At 46.5% G+C, this 21847-nt stretch overlaps 2 protein-coding genes and 1 pseudogene across 9 annotated transcripts in view; 2 read left to right on the forward strand and 1 right to left on the reverse strand.

Moving 5' to 3' along the window:
* Positions 1-19583, reverse strand: part of yipf1 (Yip1 domain family, member 1) — a 36607-nt gene extending 17024 nt beyond the window's left edge. Inside the window, exons 1-8 of one of the 5 annotated variants that reach the window (XM_072511312.1) lie at positions 19466-19583; positions 17307-17385; positions 9760-9923; positions 8681-8761; positions 8181-8268; positions 6631-6747; positions 4563-4729; positions 308-490 (exon numbers count right to left, since the gene is read on the reverse strand). In XM_072511312.1, the coding sequence (XP_072367413.1) occupies positions 308-490; positions 4563-4729; positions 6631-6747; positions 8181-8268; positions 8681-8761; positions 9760-9923; positions 17307-17337 (831 nt within the window). In that variant the 5' untranslated portion in view covers positions 17338-17385; positions 19466-19583. Of the gene's footprint in view, positions 1-307; positions 491-4562; positions 4730-6630; positions 6748-8180; positions 8269-8680; positions 8762-9759; positions 9924-17306; positions 17386-19119; positions 19356-19379 lie in introns of those variants that run through there. The other 4 variants (XM_072511311.1, XM_072511309.1, XM_072511313.1 and 1 more) reach the window with 4 other exon arrangements.
* Positions 15640-15844, forward strand: LOC140427552 (U2 spliceosomal RNA; annotated as a pseudogene).
* A 67-nt stretch (positions 19584-19650) lies between the features above and the next one.
* The window catches only part of dio1 (iodothyronine deiodinase 1), a 38805-nt gene continuing 36608 nt past the window's right edge, over positions 19651-21847 (forward strand). For all 4 annotated transcript variants that reach the window (XM_072511317.1, XM_072511314.1, XM_072511316.1 and 1 more), the window contains exon 1: positions 19651-19981. In XM_072511317.1, coding sequence (XP_072367418.1) covers positions 19651-19981 — 331 coding nt within the window. The remainder of the gene's footprint in view (positions 19982-21847) is intronic.

A 21847-nucleotide genomic window follows, 5' to 3' on the forward strand; every position in this document is an offset into this window, starting at 1 on the left:
TCGGTGCTGACGGCTCAATATTGGAACCAGCTTGCATCACACTAGCTCAGTTAATGCACTGGGAAAATATCACTGTTGACAAGTGGAACATAGCGTTCAATGAGGTCAATGGAAAAACCTGCTGGATTTGTGGAAGTCTAAAGAAATGAATATAACCTATGAAATAATCCTAATTTTCGATTTTACTATGTTAATGTGAAATATACACCCCAAAAAAAGCATTTTGCAAGAATGAATTTCAGTTTTAGCGTAACGATTTTTCATTTTGAAATGTCAATGTTTATCTTTCAATAGAGAAACTTAGTACCTTACAGCCAACTGCAAGCAGGGCATGAAGGATCAGAATGACTGCAATGGTTGCTACAGCAATTCTCTGATTATCGTCACGGACAGCTGGCCAAAAGGTCATCAACAGCACGGTGCCTGAAAGGCACATGGCCAGCACTATCGTGATCCAACGTACTATCTCATTCGGAATGATCCACAGTACCTGTAATACACAGAGAGACGTTATTTGCTCACACCTAAGCTATCCCGAATCTACAATGCAAATTTAATCCTTTCTTCTTGTTGTAGACGGAGGCTAAGACTTTACGAGAGGCCAGGCTTCTCCCCATAACCCCCGATCCCCTTATTGATCAAAAACCTATCTATCTCTGTCTTAAAGACACTCAGTGATTTGGCTACCACAGCCTTCTGCGGCAAAGAGTTTCACAGATTAACCACCCTCTGGCTGAAGAAATTCCTCCTCATCTCTGTTTTAAAGGATTGTCCCTTTAGTCTGAGATTGTGTCCTCTTCTTCTAGTTTTTCCTACAAATGGAAACATCCTCTCCACGTCCACTCTATCCAGGCCACGCAGAATCCTGTAAGTTTCAATAAGATCCCCCTCATCCTTCTAAACTCCAATGAGTGCAGACCCAGAGTCCTCAACCGTTCCTCATACGACAAGCTCTTCATTCCAGGGATCATTCTTGTGAACCTTCTCTGGACCCTTTCCAAGGCCAGCACATCCTTCCCAAAACTGCTCACAATACTCCAAATGGGGTGTGACCAGAGCCTTATATAATCTCAGAAGTACATCCCTGCTCTTGTATTCTAGCCCTCTCGACATCAATGCTAACATTGCATTTGCCTTCCTAACTGCCGACTGAACCTGCATGTTAACCTTAAGAGAATTGTGAACAAGGACTCCCAAGTCCCTTTGTGCTTCTGATTTCCTAAGCATCTTCCCATTTAGAAAATAGTCTATGCCTCCATTCCTCCTTCCAAAGTGCTTAACCTCACACTTTTCCACATTGTATTCCATCTGCCACTTCTTTGTCCACTCTCCTAGCCTGTCCAAGTCCTTCTGCAGGTCGCCTGCTTCCTCAGTACTACCTGCCCCTCTACAGATCTTTGTATCATCTGCAAACTTAGCAACCGTGCCTTCAGTTCCTTCCTCCAGATCATTAATGTATATTGTGAAAAGATGTGGTCCCAGCACCGACCCCTGAGGTCCACCACTAGTCACTGGCTGCCATCCTGAAAAAGACCCCTTTATAGCCACTCTGCCTTCTGCCAGTCAGCCAATCCTCTATCCATGCCAGGATCTTACCCTGAACACCATGGGCTCTTAACTTATTTAACAGTCTCCTATGCAGCAACTTGTCAAAGGCCTTCTGGAAATCTAAATAAATCATGTCCACTGGTTCTCCTTTGTCTAACTTCCTTGTTACTTCCTCAAAGAACTCTAACAGATTTGTCAGACACGACCTCCCTTTGACAAAGCCGTGCTGACTCAGTCCTATTTTATCATGCACTTCCAAGTACTCTGTAATCTCATCTTTAATAATGAACTCTAAAATCTTACCAATGACCGAAGTCAGGCTAACCGGCCTATAATTTCCCATCTTTTGCCTCCCTCCCTTCTTAAACAGTGGTGTTACATTAGCCACTTTCCAGTCCTCTGGGACCCTTCCTGCCTCCAGTGATTCCTGAAAGATTATCACCAATGCCTCCACAATCTCCTCAGCTATCTCTTTTAGAACCCTCTTGTGTAGTCCATCCGGCCAGGTGATTTATCCATCTTCAGACCTTTCAGTTTCCCCAGAACCTTCTCCTTAGTGATGGCCACTGCACTCACCTCTGCCCCCTGATTCTCCTGGAGCTCTGGCATCCCACTGGTGTCTTCCACCGTGAAGACTGATGCAAAGTAACTATTCAGTTCATCTGCCATTACTTTGTTTCCTATTATTACTTCTGCAGCCACGCTTTCCAGTGGTCCAATGTCTGTTTTTGCCTCTCTCATATCGTTCATATATTGAAAAAAACTCTTCCTATCTTCTTTTATATGACTAGCTAGCTTGCAGTCATACTTCATCTTCTCCCCCCTTATTGCTTTTTTAGTTGTCCTCTGCTCGCTTTCAAAGGCTTCCCAATCCTCTGGCTTCCCACTAATCTTCACCACTTTGTATGCTTTTTCTTTAGCTTTTATGCTGTCCTTGACTTCCCTGGTCAGCCTTGTCCTCCCCATAGCATGTTTTTTCCTCCTTGGGATGAATTTCTGTTGTGCCTCCCGAATAACCCACAAAAACTCCTGCCATTGCCATTCCACTGTCTTCCCTGCTCGGCTCCTTTTCCAATCAACTCTGGCCAGCTCCTCCCTCATGTCTTTGTAGTTACCCTTATTTAATTGTAATACCGTTACATCCGATTGCAGCTTCTCCCTCTCAAACTGCAGGGTAAATTCTATCATTTTGTGGTCACTGCTCCCGAAGGGTTTCTTCACCTTAAGAGCCCTAATCAAGTCTGCCTCATTACACATCACTAAATGCAGAATTGCCTGTTCCCTAGTAGGCTCTGTCACATGCTGCTCCAAAAACCAATCTCTTAGACATTCCACAAATTCATTTTCTTGGGATCCACTATCAACCTGATTTTCATTGTCCACCTGCATATTGAAGTCCCCCATGATTATTGTAATATTGCCCTGATCCCCTTGCAGCCACGTCTCTGTGATGCCCACAACATTGTACTGGCCAATTTCAATGTGCGCAACAAACTCATTTACCTTGTTCCGTATGCTGCGCGCATTTAGGTCACCTTCAGTCCTGCATTGACCACCTCCCTTTTCACACTTGTCACCTTTTTTGCTCTGCCTGAGGGTGATATTGTTCTTGTATTTTGGTTCTCTATTTCCTCTTCAGTTATTACACCTTCTAAGCTCACATTCTGGTTCCCACGCCCCTGCCATACTAGTTTAAATCCTCCCAAATGAATTTAGCAAACCTCCCAGCCAGGATATCAGTGCCCCTCCAGTTTAGCTGTAACCCCGTCCTTCTTGTACAGGTACCATCTGTCCCGGAAGAGATCACAATGGTCCAAAAATCTGAAACCCTCCCTCCTACACCACCAGTTTAGCCACGTGTTTAGCTGCACTATCCTCCTATTTCTAGCCTCACTGGCATGTGGCAAAGGGAGTAATTCTGGAGATTACAACCCTAGAGGTCCTGCTTTATAGCTTACTAACTCCCTGAACTCCTTCTGCAGGACCTCATCACTCTTCCTGCCTATGTCGTTAGTACCTATGTGTACTACGACCTCTGGCTGTTCACCCTCCCCCTTCAGGATGTCCAGTGTTCGTTCAGAGACATCCTTGACCTGACACCAGGGAGGCAACATACCATCCTGGAGTCTCTTTCACGTCCACAGAAGCGCCTATCTGTGCCTCTTACTATAGAGTCCCCTATAACTATCGCTCTCCTGCACTTTGCCCTCCCCTGCTGAGCAACAGCCAGTTGCGGTGCCACTGTTCTGGCTGCTGTTGTTTCCCCCTTATAGGCTATCCTCCCCAACAGCATCCAAAACGGTATACCTGTTAGAGAGGGGGACAACCAAAGGGGATTCCTGCGCTGACTGCCTGCCCTTTCTAGCGGTCACCCATCTGCTCCAACCGAACCACGTGGTCTGTGAGGAGCTGCCATTGGTTACACTTGCTGTAGATGTAGTCGACAGGAACGCTGGAAGCGTCAAAGATCTGCCACATCTCACAGTTGGAGAACTGCATCCGCTGAGTGACATTTAATGACTAGTTAGTTAATTTAAAATAAATACTTAAATTATTGTTAGATTGAGTTACAATTAACCTTATGGACACTAAGAGCAATTTATCGTGACCAATTCACCTAACCTGCACATCTTTGGACTGTGGGATGAAACCGGAGCACCCGGAACCCACACAGACACGGGGAGAACATGTAGACTCCGCACAGACAGTGACCCAAGCTGGGAATCGAACCTGGGACCCTGGAGCTGTGAAGCAACTGTGCTACCCACATAGCCGGGACCAAAGAATTCCACTATTTTACAGGACCTGAGCCCCTGAAGCTAATAACCATCTTTGTCTTTCTGTTCTTTATTGATATTATGAGGAGTGCTCATTTGAGCATTTATTTCCTATTATTCCTAAGTTCCAATTGTGTCCTTGCAAGCTTTTCTTATTCTGCTGGTGTCAAGACTCGTCACACCATTCCCCAACTGAACTCATTCTTTCCCAGGTTATAAAAACAAAGCTATACTTACTGCAGTGGGAATGTAAATAAACAGCGAGTATCCATAAACACACACTATCTCCAGGAAGGAATATGACACAATGTTCATCACTTTGTTGTTTCTCCACATCAGAAAGCCCCAGAGAGCGAGAGGAATGAGCCAAGCATAGGTATAGATTGCTGTAGCTGCTATAGAAACTACAAAGAGATGTATAGTTACACTTCAATATTTATCACTAACGTGTTAATACTGTTAGTGACTACACAATCCCCAGTTCTCATTTCATGCGTTTTCCATGGTGTGAATTTGGTCTGAAACTGACTATATGTTTCACCGAAAGAAATTGCAATTCTGTGGCTGTGTCAGTGACTGACCTGGAATTAATGCCTTCTTTAAAAAAGAAACATAAAAATCATTTATTGTATGATAGAGATTAGATATTTTTTGACTGGCCCACCTAGTTTTCATTAATTCATGAACATATTTCATAATACATATTAGTTAAACAAAGAAAAATTAGTGTTCAGGTTTTCACTATTTTTAGATAATAATCCCATCATAATAAACAGACCAATTTAATTTTGTTTCATAATAATCAAATTTAGGCTTACTGGAAGTGGAGGTTTAGAAGGGCAGTACAACTTTAATAAATTACGAGCACTTTGTCTCATATTACTGTGGAAAGAAAATAGCTTTCGGAGTTTGCACCACAAAAAAGGGCCAATAAACGAACTGAATTTGGCCTGCCTTTTGGAAGGTTTATCCACAAAACTATTCCCCAATCCTTACTCCATACACTTTCACATTTCTCTCTTTCAGATATCAATCCATGTCCCTGTTAAAAGGATTTTACCTCCTCGATTCAAGCATTCCATGTCCTAACAGCACTCTGTGTAATGCTTATTTTTAATTTCTGCTCTCCAGTTATCGTCACTGATCAGTGCAATTTATATTTACCCATTTACTTTATCTAATCCCTGCATACAGACGGCTACCATCATCAGTGCCAGTAATCCCTTTCAGATACTGTATTGCTATCTTAATGGCCCCACATTACATTGGTAACTACACTTCAAGAAGGATTTAATAAAGAAGAGGAGTTAGCCCCAGTGTATTGGCAAAAATGCATCTCAATCATAACAAATACAGATAATGTAGTCATTATTTACATTGCTGGGAGCTTGCTGCATAAAAATTGGCTGCTGCATTTTCTACATTACAATAGTGACTGTACTTCATTGACTGCAAAGCGCTTGGAGATATCCAGGGGTCATGAAAGGCACTATAAATGCAAATATTTCTTTATAATCAGGTGCAACATGCTCTGGGACATGCAAATTTAGGCAGGTGTTATGGCCAAAGTCCACAATATTGGAAAACAGTGCAAAAGATTAGAAAGTCATGAAGTAGTGGGTGGGCTTAAAAAGCATTATAGGAGGGTTGAAAGTAGTATTTTGTGAACTGCGAGATTTATTTTCAATAAAACGCAATGAAGTGGTCCGGAGTTTGCACATTCTCCCTGTGTCTGCGTGGGTCTCACCCCCACAACCCAAAAAGAGGCGAAGGGTAGATGAATTGGCCTTGCTAAATTGCCCCTTAATTGAAAAAGAAAGAATTGGGTACTCTATATAAAAAACAGAATGAGGATGCTGGAAGGGGGACAAGCATGTAGAACGGAACACAAGGCCTTTACGAGGAACAAGAGAGGAAAGTTCAGAGAAGAAATCCTTGCGGAAGTGATAAAATTGATTGCAACGCTCTTCATCTTATTATATACATCAAGTTTCATCTCCCATTGACAGTGTAAGCAGACGACAGCTCCTCAGCCTCTACCAATTCTAATTTGAAATCAACATCAGGAAAAGTGCACTAATTGGTTGGTTGAGGTCGTTCCCTTGCTGGAAATAAAAAATGTTTAGTCTCCATTCAGCTCCTCCCCAAGATGGAATGGCCCAGGTTGGTAATTTGGGGAGTTGGAAGTACACAGAATGTCTCATTATTCAGTATCATGTGTTAATATTACACACATTGTGCCTTTTAAAGAATTTAAATTAAATCATATTTATAAATCAAAGAAGTCCAGGTATTTTCCCCTTACCTTTATGGAATTCAGGTACATAGCGATATCCTCTCTGGCCACGGTGAGTAAAGAAATTGGCAAGGTTGCCACTTATTGCTATTGCAAACACCAGTGTGGCACATATCCAGAAGGGACCTAATTAAGATAAATTTCAAAAAGAAAGCTCTTATTTTCTATACAACAAGATTTGAACATATTTATATTAAATATATTTTCCATAATTTTAAATATTACAGAATAATAGTTCTTTTTATATTTGAAACTTACACAAACTAAGTAGTCATGGACCTTCCTCCTCCTGTTATTTAACACTATACATACATAGAAATTGATTCCACAATCATGGACACCAATTCTGTACAATACTTAAATACATTTTCAATATCAACATTTCCTGTTGGGAAGCTTGAGTAAAAGGTCAGACATAACCAGGAAAAATAAGTTGTAATTGAACTTATTTATTTGTCTATGATTTTCTCCTTTCCTGAGTTCACTCTTGTCTTTTACCATCCCTACTTCCCCATCCACATAATCCTCTGGCATTTTGAGCATCCTCAATTTCCTTCACTCCTGCAGTGGCAGTCATACCTTCAAACATCTGGGCCTCAAGTTCTGTAATTCCTTCCCCAAACTTTCCACCTTTATAGATCTGCTTAAAATCAACACCGTTCACTAAGCTTTTGGCACCTGCCCCAACTTCTTATTTGGCTCTGTATCAACCTTTGTTTGGTTATACTCCTGTGAAATATCTTGATGTTAAAAAGCTATATAGTTACAAGTTGTTGTTATCCAACATAGGGCAATAAAGACAATTCTAGGACCTCTACTGCTGCCCCAACTGATACTAGCAAATTTAACAATGACCGGACTCAATCTAGACGCGCCCTGTTCTGCATTGTTTGGTTCTACACATTTGACTGAAGACTGTAGACTGGAGCCTACTCAAACATTGGAGGCTTTTAAGTAAATTTTTAACTCAATGAGTGCAGTAACATTTTTGCATCCAGATTTCCAGAAGATACACCAAATTGAGATTTATTGGGCCCAAATACTTTCTATGTTTTTACTTTGCATTAGAAAATTCTGCTAACATTGTATAAAATATGATATGGGGCAGCACGGTGGCACTGCTACCTCACAGCTCCAGGCACCCGAGTTGAATTCCGGCCTCTTCTGTGTGGAGTTTGCACATTCTCCCCGTGATTGCGTGGGTTTCTTCCAGGTGCTCCAGTTTCCTCCCACAGTCCAAAGATGTGCAGGGTAGGTGGATTGGCCATGCTAAATTGCCACTTAATGTTCAGGAATGTGCAGGTTAGATTCTGGGTAACGGGGATATGGCAGGGTGGACGGGGAAATGTAAATGGGTAGAATGCGCATTCGAAGGGTCAGTGCAGACACGATGGGCCAAATGGTCTCCTTCTGCACTGTAGGGATTTTATGATAAGAGATAGGATAGGTTTATTTTGAAAGTAAGAATAGGGCATTCAGTAGTCATGTGGTTTACTTTTAAAACTTAAAACAAACAACAACAACAATTCTTCTCTGACCATTATAAATCACGCACTTACCATAAAGATCTGGATTACTGCGGATATATAACCTCACAAAATTTTTGCCAGGCAGTGGTAAAAGGGAACCTTTTATTCTGTCCAATACCTATTATGCAGAAAATAAGATGACAAAGTCTTCGAATTCAAATATTATTGGCGTGTCAATGATTCAACCTCACTAATTCTGTTATTCATGAAAGGTCTAAAAAAAATGTAATCTGACCACTTGTTACTGTTCAGTTAGCCAAAGACACAGTGGTAGTTGGGCACGTTATCTGAACTTAGTGCAATCTGCTGCCACTCACTGCCAAGAATGACACAGGAGCACGGTTGTTTTGATAATGTATCAGAAGGTTGCTAGCACAATAGAACCAATCCACAATACAAAGCAGAGCTTATGCATGGGGAGGATGGGAGAAAAGCAGAGAACTGAAATAAAATCACATTAATTAAAATGTTCCTTTTTTTAAAATAAAGATGACATAATGCCTGATGGAGACGGTAAACTCAGTATCTACCTGGTAGGTGTCCACGTCAAAAAATGTTTGATAATAATCAAATGTCCAAAAGGGAGCACTTTTCTTTTGTCCGGCAAGCAACTGCAAAGAAAAAAATGGCAAATTTGGTCACAAAGATACTAATAAATTATAATCAGCTATTCTTTACAAAAACAACAGACAATTAAATTCTGGGAAATGCCACCTTTTCCAAATTTTTAAAAATTTGTTCATGGAACATGGGCGTAACAGGCTATGTCAGCATTTACTGCCAATCCCTAATTAATGTAGGGAGGGGCAATTAAGAGTCAACCACGTTGCTGTGGATCTGGAGTCACATGTAGGCCAGACCAGGTAAGGAGGGGAGATTTCCTTCCCTAGAGGACATTAGGGAATCAGATGGGTTTTTATGGCAATCATAGTCATTAGATTTTTAATTCCCAATTTTTATTGAATTCAAATTTCGCCATCTGCAGTGGCGGGATTTGAACTCGGGTCCCAAGAGCATACTCTGGTTCTCTGGTTTACTAGTCCAGTGACAATGCCAATTTGCCACTGCCTCCCCATATACAAATAGAGAAGCGAGATAGAAACACAGCTCAAACTAAATTTACTAATAATAGCAATCAACAGTATAATGGAACTTCTGATAATTGGATGTGTTTCTGGAGCAAAACTGCAGTCAGACGTTTTGTGTTAAGGTGCCAGGTGGGATTGATCAGTGGAAAAGATTGGGATTCTTATGTCTAATATACTTTTCCTGTTCCTAAAATCCAAATTCTTTTATTTTAGACATTAAGAATATAATAATGTCATATTTTGGGACACACAACATAAATCTACCTTTTGTTCATATGCCAATATAAAGTTGGCACAGTAAGAAGTATTACAACACCAGGTTAAAGTCCAGCAGGTTTGTTTTGAATCACTAGCTTTCGGAGCACAGCTCCTTCATCACACTCACCTGATGAAGGAGCTGTGCTCCAAAAGCTAGTGATTTGAAACAAACCTGTTGGACTTTAACCTGGTGTTGTAAAACTTCTTACTGTGCCCACCCCAGTCCAACGCCGGCATCTCCACATCATTATAAAATTACTCACCTCTGCTTTATCTGAGTCTTCATTGCCCAGCAAATCTTCGTCCTCATCTCTTCCCACCTCACCTGGTGGGCCTCTCTGATTTTTAGGTTTATCATTGGTGTCTGTGATGCTTATTGTGGTGGCATCAGGATTTGCTGCCAGCAAGTTTGTGGCATCATCAAACTCTATATACAATACACAAATAAGCAAAAGAATAATAACATATTATTATAAACCATTAGAAAATTAGACTATGCTAAAGACACTACATATGTTAATGTTATAAATCAATGAAGCAGGTTCTGTTAAATGTGGAATTAATAGCACAGTGGATTCCCCCAAAAAAACTAAATGTAGGGAGCCACCAGTGAATTAAGTCTTGTCTTTGCTGTCACTGTAGCCTCTTTTAGAACCTTTAAACAGCTTTCACACATTTCACCAGCAGCTTTCAAAGCACTGGGCATTTATCAACAATAAGGCGAAGTTAAGAAACTAAAGTTTCCAATATTTGAATTAAAAATAGGGTTTAATTTATCGTATCTAAATACTATACAGTATAAAGAACTTTTATACTTGTAAATAATAAGTGGGACTTCCGGTTGCGGCCATGCCAGAAGAGGTCGCACGTTCGGCAGCTCCCGCCGGGAACGTATTTTAGGGCTCTCTAGAGGGGCCCCAACGGCACTTGTTCGACGGCTTCCAGTGTGGGAAGGTGACAGCAAGGTCCCCCCGACAGTATATGGATTGGACCAGGAGTGGAGCGGTGAAAAAAGAAATCTTGGAGCAGTGAAAAGTGAGGGAGAAAAAGCAAGATGGCGGCGGGTGGAGACCAAGTAGCGTGGGAGCAGTGGTCGCAGGAGCAGCAGGAGTTTCTTAAACGCTGCTTTGAGGAGCTGAAGACAGAAACGCTGGCGCCAATGAAGGCGGCGATTGTGAAGCTAGTGGAGACCAAGAGGGCCCAGGGGTCGGCGATTCGGGAGGTGCGGCAGAAAGCCTCGGAGAACGAGGATGAGATCTTGGGCCTGGCGGTGAAGGTGGAGGCACACGAGGCGCTGCATAAGAGGTGGGCGGAAAGATTTGAAGACCTGGAGAATAGGTCGAGAAGGAAGAATCTTCGGATTCTGGGTCTCCCTGAAGGAGTTGAGGGGCCCGATACCGGGGCATATGTGAGCACGATGCTCAATTCGCTGATGGGCGCGGGAGCTTTCCCGAGGCCCCTGGAGCTAGATGGGGCTCATCGGGTCCTGGCAAGGAGACCCAAAGCCAACGAGCCGCCAAGGGCTGTAGTGGTGAGGTTTCACCGTTGTATGGGTAGAGAGTGTGTCCTGAGATGGGCCAAGAAAGAGTGGAGCAGCAGGTGGGAGAACACAGAGATCTGAATCTACCAGGACTGGAGTGCAGAGGTGGCCAAGAAGAGAGCTGGCTTTAATCGGGCCAAGGCAGTGCTCCATCGGAAGGGGGTGAAGTTCGGTATGCTGCAGCCAGCGCGATTGTGGGTCACATTCCAAGATCGGCACCACTATTTTGAAACGCCTGAGGAGGCTTGGAGTTTTATACAGACTGAAAAGTTGGACTCAAGTTGAGGGTTTGTTGTTGTGGGGGGGGGGGAATGTTTGCTGTATATATGGTTTTAACTACGTGTAGGGAATGTTCCCTTGGTTGGGTGCTGGATGGGGAGGGATGAAGGGATTTGATGGGGAAGACTGTGGGAGAGTGTGGGCGCCGGCGTTGGAGGGAGGGGAGGCCCGTGGATGGGGGAATTGAGATAAGGCCGCAAAAGGAGCTGCGCCAGAGGGGGCGGGGCCGGCTCAGGAAAGCGCGGGCTTTTTCCCGCGCTAGGGAAGGACGGCGGTGGGGGTCGGAGGAGCGCACACTGACTGCTAGGGAGGAAGGGGAGGGGGGATTCCCACACTGGGGGGGTCGATGGGAAGGCGGGAGAGGCCAGGGTCAGCAGGAGTCAGCTGACTTACAGGAGTGTTATGGGGGGAGCAAAAGAGCTAGATATGGATCTAGCGGGGGGGGGGGGGGGGGGGGGGGGTATAGGGTTGCTGCTGCATTGGCCAATGGGGAACTGGAAATAGGAGAGGTGGTCGGGGCAGGGGTCCGCCGTCTGGGGGACTGGAGGGTGCGGGAGGCGCGGGCACGTGACTGGCCTAGAAAAGGAGATGGCTAGTCGGCGGGGGGGGGGGGGGGGGGGGGTGAGAAGCCCCCCAATCCGGCTGATAACTTGGAATGTGAGGGGCCTGAATGGGCCGGTTAAGAGGGCCTGAGTGTTCGCGTACTTAAAGGTAATGGAGGGGGGGATTTCAACACGGTACTGGATCCAGCATTAGACCGCTCCAGATCCAAGGTGCTTGGGGGGTTTATGGACCAGATGGGGGGACTGGATCCGTGGAGGTTTGCTAGGCCCCTGGCCAGGGAATTCTCATTCTTTTCCCATGTACATAGAGCCTACTCCCGGATAGATTTTTTTGTTTTGAGTAGGGCGCTAATCCCGAAAGTGGAAGGAACGGAGTATTCGGCCATAGCCATCTCAGACCACGCCCCGCACTGGGTGGAGCTGGAGTTAGGAGAGGAGAGGGACCAGCGCCCGCTGTGGCATCTTGATGTGGGATTACTGGCGGATGAGGAGGTGTGCGGGAGGGTGCAGGGGTGCATCGAGAGATACTTGGAGGCCAATGACAACGGAGAGGTGCAGGTGGGGGTAGTCTGGGAGGTGTTGAAGGCGGTGGTCAGGGGAGAGTTAATCTCCATTCGGGCCCACAGGGAGAAGAGAGAGGGCAGGGAGAGGGAGAGGTTGGTGGGGGAGATCTTAAGGGTGGACAGGAGATATGCAGAGGCCCCCGAGGAGGGACTACTTAGGGAGCGGCGAAGCCTCCAGATGGAGTTTGACCTGTTGACCACAAGGAAAGCAGAGGCACAGTGGAGGAAAGCACAGGGGGCGACGTACGAGTATGGGGAGAAGACGAGCCGGATGCTGGCACACCAGCTCCGTAAGAGGGTGGCAGCGAGGGAGATAGGTGGAGTTAAGGATAGCAGGAGGAATACGGTGTGGAGTGCGGTGAGAGTCAATGAGGTATTTAAGGACTTCTATGAGGAGCTGTACAGATCTGAGCCCCCAGCGGGGGAAGAGGGGATGCGACGATTTTTGGATCAACTGAGGTTCCCGAGGGTGGAGGAGCAGGAGGTGGCTGGTTTAGGGGCGCCAATTGGGTTGGAGGAGCTGGTTAAAGGATTGGGGAACATGCAGGCAGGGAAGGCCCCGGGGCCAGATGGGTTCCCGGTCGAGTTTTTTAGGAAATATGTGGACCTGCTAGGCCCGTTGTTAGTGATAATTTTCAATGAGGCAAGGGAGAGGGGGACCCTGCCCCCGACAATATCCGGGGTGCTGATCGCGCTGATTCTGAAGCGGGAGAAGGACCTGCTGCAATGTGGGTCGTATAGACCGATCTCGCTCCTCAATGCGGATGCTAAGTTGCTGGCAAAAGTGCTGGCTACGAGAATTGAGGACTGTGTCCCTGGGGTGATTCATGAGGACCAGACGGGATTTGTAAAGGGCAGGCAGCTAAACACTAATGTGCGGAGGCTCCTCAACGTGATTATGATGCCATCGGTGGAGGGAGTGGCGGAGGTAGTGGCAGCTATGGGCGCGGAGAAGGCCTTCGACCGGGTGGAGTGGGAGTATCTTGGGAAGTGCTGCGGAGGTTTGGGTTCGGGGAGGGGTTTATCAGTTGGGTCAGGCTCCTATATAGAGCCCCGGTGGCGAGTGTGGCTACGAATCGGCGGAGGTCGGAGCACTTTCGGCTGTACCGAGGGACGAGGCAGGGGTGCCCCCTGTCCCCCTTGTTGTTTGCATTGGCAATTGAGCCTTTGGCCATGGCACTAAGGGAGTCCAGGGAATGTAGGGGGTTGGTCCGAGGGGGTGAGGAACATCGGGTGTCGCTATATGCGGACAACCTGTTGCTGTATGTGGCAGATCCAGTGGAGGGGATGGTGGAGGTCATGCGGATCCGAAGAGATTTTGGGGACTTCTCGGGCTATAAGCTCAACGTAGGGAAAAGTGAGCTCTTTGTGGTGCATCCAGGGGACCGGGAAAGGTGGATAGACGACCTACCATTGAAGAGGGCGGACAGGAACTTTCGGTACTTGGGGATCCAGGTGGCTGAGAGCTGGGGGGCCCTGCACAAGCTCAATTTGACGCGGTTGGTGGAGCAGATGGAGGAGGATTTCAAAAGATGGGATGTGCTGCCACTCTCGCTAGCGGGCAGGGTACAGTCGGTTAAAATGATGGTCCTCCCGAGGTTTCTCTTTGTGTTCCAGTGCCTTCCCATTGTGATTACCAAGGTCTTTTTTAAACGGGTAGGTAGGAGCATCATGGGTTTTGTGTGGGCAAATAAGACCTCAAGGGTAAAGAGGGTGTTTCTGGAGCGTAACAGGGATAGGGGAGGGCTGGCGCTGCCGATTCTGTGCGGCTACTATTGGGCAGCCAACGTGGCGATGATCCGTAAGTGGGTAATAGAGGGAGAGGGGGCGGCGTGGAAGAGGTTGGAGATGGCGTCCTGCAGGGGCACAAGCCCGAGGGTGCTGGTGATGGCACCGCTGCCGCTTTCGCCGACAAGTTACACCACGAGTCCGGTGGTGGCGGCAGCGTTGAAGATCTGGGGGCAGTGGAGACGGCATAGGGGCGAGATGGGAGCCTCGGTTTGGTCCCCGATTCGGGAGAACCATCGGTTCGTTCGGGTAGGATGGATGGGGGTTTTCGGAGCTAGCATCGGGCAGGGATCAGAAGAATGGGGGACCTGTTTATAGATGGGACGTTTGCGAACCTAGGGGCGCTGGAGGAGAAGTTTGGGTTATCCCCGGGAAATGCGTTCAGGTATATGCAAGTGAGGGCGTTTGTGAGGCGGCAGGTGAGGGAATTCCCGTTGCTCCCGGCACAGAGGATTCAGGACAGGGTGATTTTGGGTGTATGGGTCGGAGAAGGCAAGGTTTCGGCGATCTATCAAGAGATGAAAGAAGAGGAGGTGGTTTTGGTAGAGGATCTAAAGGGCAAGTGGGGGGAGGAAATTGATGAGAGTCTGTGGGCTGATGCCCTGAGTAGGGTTAATTCTTCCTCCTCTTGCGCCAGGCTCAGCCTAATACAATTCAAGGTTGTTCACAGAGCGAATATGACAGGGGCGAGGATGAGTAGGTTCTTTGGGGTGGAGGACAGATGTGGGAGGTGCTCGGGGAGTCCGGCAAATCACGTCCTCATGTTCTGGTCGTGCCCGACACTGGATGGGTTTTGGAGGGGTCTTGCGAGGACTCTGTCCAAGGTGGTGAATGTCCAGGTCAAGCCGAGTTGGGGATTGGCATTATTTGGGGTAACGGACGAGCCGGGAGTGCAGGAGGCGAAGAGGCCGGTATCCTGGCCTTTGCGTCCCTGGTAGCCCGGCGGAGGATCTTGTTATTATGGAAGGACACGAAGCCCCCCAGTGTGGAAGCCTGGATAAATGACATGGCAGGGTTCATTAAGTTGGAGAGGATAAAGTTTGCCTTACGAGGGTCTGTGCAGGGGTTCTTCAGGCAGTGGCAACCGTTCCTAGACTATCTCGCGGAGCGCTAGGAGGAGGTCAGCAGCAGCAACAACCCGGGGGGGGGGGGGTCTCTTTCGGGGGGTATTTGGGCGGGTGGGGGGTTCCCCAAGGGTGCAGTTGAATGTCATATGGGGGGGGGGGGTTAATATATGCGGGAGAAACCCAATGTATAAGTAGTTTATTATTTTTGATTGTGGTGTTTGTGTTCTTTCTTCTTTTTGTTATGGGGGGTCTTGTTTGTTAAAAAATTTTGTTGGGAACATTTGAATAAACATATTTTCTTTAAAAAGTAAATAATAACAGTTCCTCAAAAGTTAGATGGGGGATCGCTTCTCGGCCTTTTGGCTAAGATCAAGTGTAGTATCTGCTCAGCCTTTTGGCTCAGATCTGGTGTGCATCTCTTGTGGGGATCATGAATTGGATTCAATTTGAATTTGAATTGGTTTTTGCAGCAGGCAAGGAGCTGGATTAAGGGTTTACCCGTCTACACTCGGGGCCCTGGCTTTGTAACTCAGAAAAAGTCATTTAAAAAAAGATTAGATGGGGGAGAAAACAGTGGATTGGAAAGTGATAAGATTATGACCTAAAATCTGGGCCGGGATTCTCCCCTACCCGGCGGGGCGGGGGGTCCCGGCGGGATGGAGTGGCGGGAACCACTCCATCCGCACCTTTAGGGGCCAAGCTCTCACCTTGAGGGGCTAGGCCCGCACCGGAGTGGTTGGCGCGCCGCCAGCCGGCGGGAAAGGCATTTGGCGTCAGGCCAGTCGGGGCCGAAAGGACTTCGCCGGCCAGCGGAAGTCCACGCATACGCGGCAGGGGGGGGGGGTCTCTTACGCATCGACCATGGTGAAGGCTGTGGCCGAGGCGGAGGGAAAAGGGTGCCACCACTGCACAGGCCCGCTCGCGGATCGGTGGGCCCCGATCGCGGGCCAGGCCACCGTGGGGGCACTCCCCCGGGGCCAGATCGCCCCGCGCCCCCCCCCCCCCCCCCCCCCAAGGACGCCGGGGCCCGCCCGCGCCGATTAGTCCCGTCAGTAAGAGAGGTGGTTTGATTCTCGACAGCGGGACTGGCATGACAGCAGCGGGACTTCGGCGCATCGCGGGCCGGAGAATCGCCCGGGGGGGGGGGAGGGGGGGGGGGGGGCGCCGACTGCCGCGATTCCCGCCCCCGCCAAATATCCGGTGCTGGAGAATTCAGCAAACGGCGGGGGCAGGATTCACGCCAGCCCCTGCCGATTCTCCGACCTGGCGGGGGCTCGGAGTATCCCGCCCCTGGTGTCAACAATAAGGTGAGCAAATACCCAATAAAATGGGTAATGGGGTTCCAGTTGCCCCAGTTGTGTGTGCAACCTAAAAACCATGTCCTAAATACTCAATAAACCAGAGGGAAGAAAATTAAGAATAGGTAAAGAAAATAAAAATGGCAGACGGATCTGAATGACTCGCCATCAGTGATGGGAATGCCTGCAACTTTTCCATAATAAAAAAGGTTTACTTACTTGCTTTTCCTATTTGAAATATTTATATATCAATTTACATTATAAATGTTGACATCAAAAACCTTACTGAAGAATTTTGATAAGGAAGTAAATTTTGTAAAGCTGTAGATGTATATAATGGAACATTTGGAATTGTTCTTTGTATAGCATTTCAGCATGCTTCATTAATTCAGAATCCTTCAATTAATTCAGAAGCCTTCAAAAACAATGAAGAAGGTTGATAATTTTGATCCAGGCAATCTTTTTAACTTGATGAAGGTTTCAAAAGTAAGGTGATTTATTTAAAAATTAGGAGTTAAAAGGAGGGAATGTAGAATGGTTTCCCATGAAGGATAACATACAAAGGAAAGGCACTGAAGCAAATTATATAAATAGCTTCAGAAGATCATTAAATATGATTTCTGGTAAGAGGGGTTATACAGTTAATGTAAATGGTTAAGAAAACTAAAGCAAATATCACTGCATTCAAAAACCAATCATGAAATTCAATTACCTTGAAACTGTAAATCATCTGCTGCTGCCATTTACTTGATTGTTAGAACTATCAAATGATCAACAAAAAGATTTTTTGTCTGCAAAATATAAATACCGTCATAGTGTTTCAGTTCAGTAAGAGATGACACTACATTCAGACCAATATAAAACTTTTCAACACAAACCATGGGAATATTTTTGTTAGAAAATATCCAACGTGATACGTATAAAAAAAAAGCATCACAAACTTTTACACAAAAAATATCCATTACATAAATTAGCAAAAATCCCAGATGGGTTCATACTTTAACATATTGTTCCCATGCTGTGCAGAAGTTTTTTTTTTTTTAAAGCTGTTCAGGAGGTCTTTATATATGGATTACATTGCTGATATCCTGTAACATTTTAAATTAAGTACTTTCGTACCATAGTTACAATGCAACACAATACATGAGGATAATTTTCAGTATTGGCTCCCCAATGATGATGAAGGCTCAACTATATCCTGTACTGACTAAAAAAGTCATGGTTCTAACCCTGGGTGGTGTTGAGTTAACCAATCTCAGTTGGGGAGCAGAGGATAACTATAATTGACTTCAGCACAGCCAGTTTTGGGAAAGGTTTCTCCCCTCTGATCCTTAAACCAGTGACCCTTGCTAGAAGTGCTGTATGAGATACGAGATGAGTACAAGATACAACTCGCTGTGATGCCTTCACTGTCCAATAGCCTGCCAACAGACAAGATACAACGCGCTGTGATGCCTTCACTGTCCAATAGTCTGCCAACAGCACCTGTCCAGGATCACACCAGGAGCAGCCACTTGGATAAATAATAAGTGCAAGTGGAAACAGTGGAATGGTACTTTGGCAAAGGAGTAAATGCCCTCATGAGTGCAAAGAAAATTGACAAAAATATTAAACTGAAGAAGCCGCAGAATCTGTCTAATCTTTGGCTGAATAATTCTCCTGGACTCTTTGGAAGCCTTCGCCTTGGCTTGTGCTACAGCAATGGCAGAATGATTTTTGAATCTCAAAGCACGGCCTCGATTTTTATGAGCAAAAAAATCGTAAACAAATAAAACCGTGAGTCTCGTAAAGCACTGTAGCATAGTGGTTAGCACTATGGCGTCACAGCGTCAGGGTCTCAGGTTCGATTCCTGGCTTGGGTCACTGTCTGTGCGGAGTCTGCACGTTCTCCCTGTGTCAACATGGGTTCCGTCCGGTTTCCTCCCACAAGTCCCGAAAGACACGCTATTCGGTATTTTGGACATTCTGAATTCTCCCTCGGTGTACCCAAGCACGCGCCGGAATGTGGCGACTAGGGGCTTTTCACAGTATCTTCATTGCAGTGTTAATGTAAGCCTACTTGTGACAATAAAGATTATTATAAAACCAGTTAACTTCATGTAGTCAAGATTGTTCATAGGAAATTCGTGTGGCTGAAAACCGCCTACTTCTGGTGTTACGTTGCTTACAGAACATATCCTTTAACGATGTGCAATTATGAATGCCAAGAAGGCTTGATTTGAAGGTTAGGATTTTAACCCATTTGTTGAACTACTGGAGGCGTTACCACAGTCAGCAGTGATGATGAAGCAACTTTACTAGTCTAAGCAATAGAAAATGGTCTTTTTGCACAATTGGGGGATCCCAACCCTCCTCGTTGCCGGGTTCAGTTGTTTCACATTATCTCTGGGCCAGACTGATGCCTGGGGAATTATTCATCGCCAATCTGTACACCAGGATGGTGTAGTGGAACAGCTGCTGAGGGTACCGGGGGGGGGGGGGGGGCGGTTTACCATGGTGATTATTAACCCCACCCGCTTTATTACCATGGGAAGGGTCAGTTCCGCTCCGTTGGCATGGAGACAGGCCCAGGACCAGGCTAGGCCTCCCTGCCCCTATGGTTGAAGGCCCGCACCTCCGGGTAGCAGCCTGCGTTTCCATCGTCACGTTAGATCCGGGTTGGGAGCCACAGCGTACGACCCTTCTTGAAGGGATTGTCACTCCCCATAGACTTTTAATATGCCGACAGATAAAATGTCGGACCTTGCCCGGGACCGGCCGCACCGACTGGGATTCCACAACTTACTGATCCAGTTAATGTCTTACTTTGACCAACGGCAGCGTTAAAGCTGACAACGCAACTGTTCGCCCGCCCCCGTCTCGTTTACTCACAGGTTACATTTGGAACTCCACTCGAAACATTTCCGTTCTCTGCATCCAATGAATTCCAGTTTTCACCTCTTTAAGATTTGGGATCCCACCCAACTCTTCCGCCCAATACGCTCCCACGGAAATGATGTAGGTTCTGTTTGGGTTTATTGCGCAGAGAGCAGAGCAAGAAGGAGCCCTCTGCTGACATGGAGAAATTAGCTGCATATGTGAAGGCCCTGATCATAATCGTCTATGTTTGTGTGCAAACAGTAATAGGCAAAATCATGCTCCTCCTCTTTCCTGAAATTGTGAAGAAGTTAGTGTTAAAATCTGGGTTGAAAACCTCCATGACACAAAATCCAAAGTTCAAATATGAAGACTGGGGACCAACATTTTTCAGTTTGCGCTTTGTGAAGACGGTGGCTCGTAGCCTAATCATGAATTGTGCAGATGAAGCGTTCAAGGGCTCGCCTGCTCCCAACACACGAGTTGTTGATTTGGAGAATAAAGAACATAAAGTACTTGATTTTGTGAAAGGTATGTACGAATTAACGAAGATACGTGCTAACAGTGGGAACTCTTCTGACAACCTGCTTAAAATTAAGGAAAGCAAATCCAGTTTTGTGTGTGACATAAATACTTTGTTAAAATTTAGAGTACCCAATTAATTTTTCGAATTAAGGGACAATTTAGCGTCCACTGCGCCACTGTGCTGCCCCCAACATAAACACGTTATGTGGCACGGTAGCATAGTGGTTAGCACTGGTGGTTCGCTGCACCAGGGTCCAAGGTTCGATTCCTGGCTTGGGTCACTGTGCGGACCGGTCTGCACGTTCTCCCTGTATCTGCGTGGGTTTCCTTCGGGTGCTCCGGTTTCCTCCCACAAGTCCCAAAAGACGTGCTGTTAGGTAATTTGGACATTCTGAATTCTCCCTCCGTTTTTCCCGAACAGGTGCTGAAATGTGGCAACTAGGGGCTTTTCACAGTAACTTCATTGCAGTGGTAATGTAAGCCTACTTGTGACAATAAAAGATTATTATTATCTTAAGTGTGCCTCTCCCTAACTTATGTATGTTAAGCAACAAAATGCACCTGCTCTTGAATGTTGGGCGTGATTTACTGGCCTCATGAGATTCACAAAGCTTCAGACTTCTCGAGAAATTCAACCGAACCTCGTGAAAAGCCGCGATCTGGATCTCGCCCTCACGGGATTCTCCTGGCGCCTAGGACTTAATGGCCACACCTGGGAGACCTCGCCAGGGCACTATTTAGCACTGGTTTCCACAAAGGTGGATCAGGCGTAACAACACCTGGGAGTGGTCTCCCAGGCCATTGGAGGCCACAGGGTGGTTGGGCTCTGGACAGAGTGGTACCCTGGCACTCTTGGCACACAGACAGCTTGGCACTACCATCTGGGCACCCTGGAAGTACCACTCTGGGGCTGCTTTGGATGGCGCCAGCAGTGCCAATGTTGCCTTTGCCAGGGGTCAGCCCATGATACCTTGCCCGTAAGAGGTGGGGTGAGTGGAGGGGGCTCGAGGACCCCAGAAGAGGTAAGGTAGGGGGTCGAAAGATCAGGGTTGCCATTAAAAATGGCGCCCTGATCCATGAGTTATCTTCATAGAATCATAGAATTTACAGTGCAGATGGAGGCCATTTGGCCCAGCGAGTCTGCACCGGCCTTTGGAAAGAGCACCCCACTTAAGCCCACGCATCCACCCTAACCCGTAACCCGGTAACCCCACTTAACCTTTTTGGACACGAAGGGCAACTTAGCATGGCCAATTCTCCTGCACTGATGAGCTCAGCTCAGCAGTGCAGGAAACAATGTAAGTGCGACCTCGATGGGGTGTTCCTCATCAAGACCAAATAAAATGGCGAAGTGTCATTGAATAGCAGGGTCTTTCTCGCCGCTGTTTTCTTCTGGTTGAATAGCACCCATTATCTCCAATCATTCTAATGTAATCTGGGCAATTACGCCCACAAACAGGGAGCAACACTTAGCCTGCGTTTTTTTGGCGTTGAGCTATCAACCATGCAATACTAGATGAGGGTGGTATCATACCTAACATTGCGCTTATTCTGATGGCCAACTTTGTGTAAGGCTGCATTAAGCTGTGCGTGGATCTGGGTGCATAAACATAAATTGTCACTATAAGCTGAGGTTTTACCTTTCCCTGGTTTTGCAAAGGATGGGTCTGGCTTCATTGCTGCAGAGCGTTCCATTCAGTTTGTCTATGTTGACCTACCTGTACGTCATGGAAAAGTTTATGCAGAAAAACACATTTCATAGAATCATAGTATCTACAGTGCAGAAGGCCATTCGGCCCATCGAGTCTGCACCGACCCTTGGAAAGAGCACCTACTTATACCCACGCCTCCACCCTATCCTGTAATCCAGGA

Source organism: Scyliorhinus torazame, chromosome 7 (assembly GCF_047496885.1).
Source record: "Scyliorhinus torazame isolate Kashiwa2021f chromosome 7, sScyTor2.1, whole genome shotgun sequence".
Lineage (NCBI taxonomy): Eukaryota > Metazoa > Chordata > Chondrichthyes > Carcharhiniformes > Scyliorhinidae > Scyliorhinus > Scyliorhinus torazame.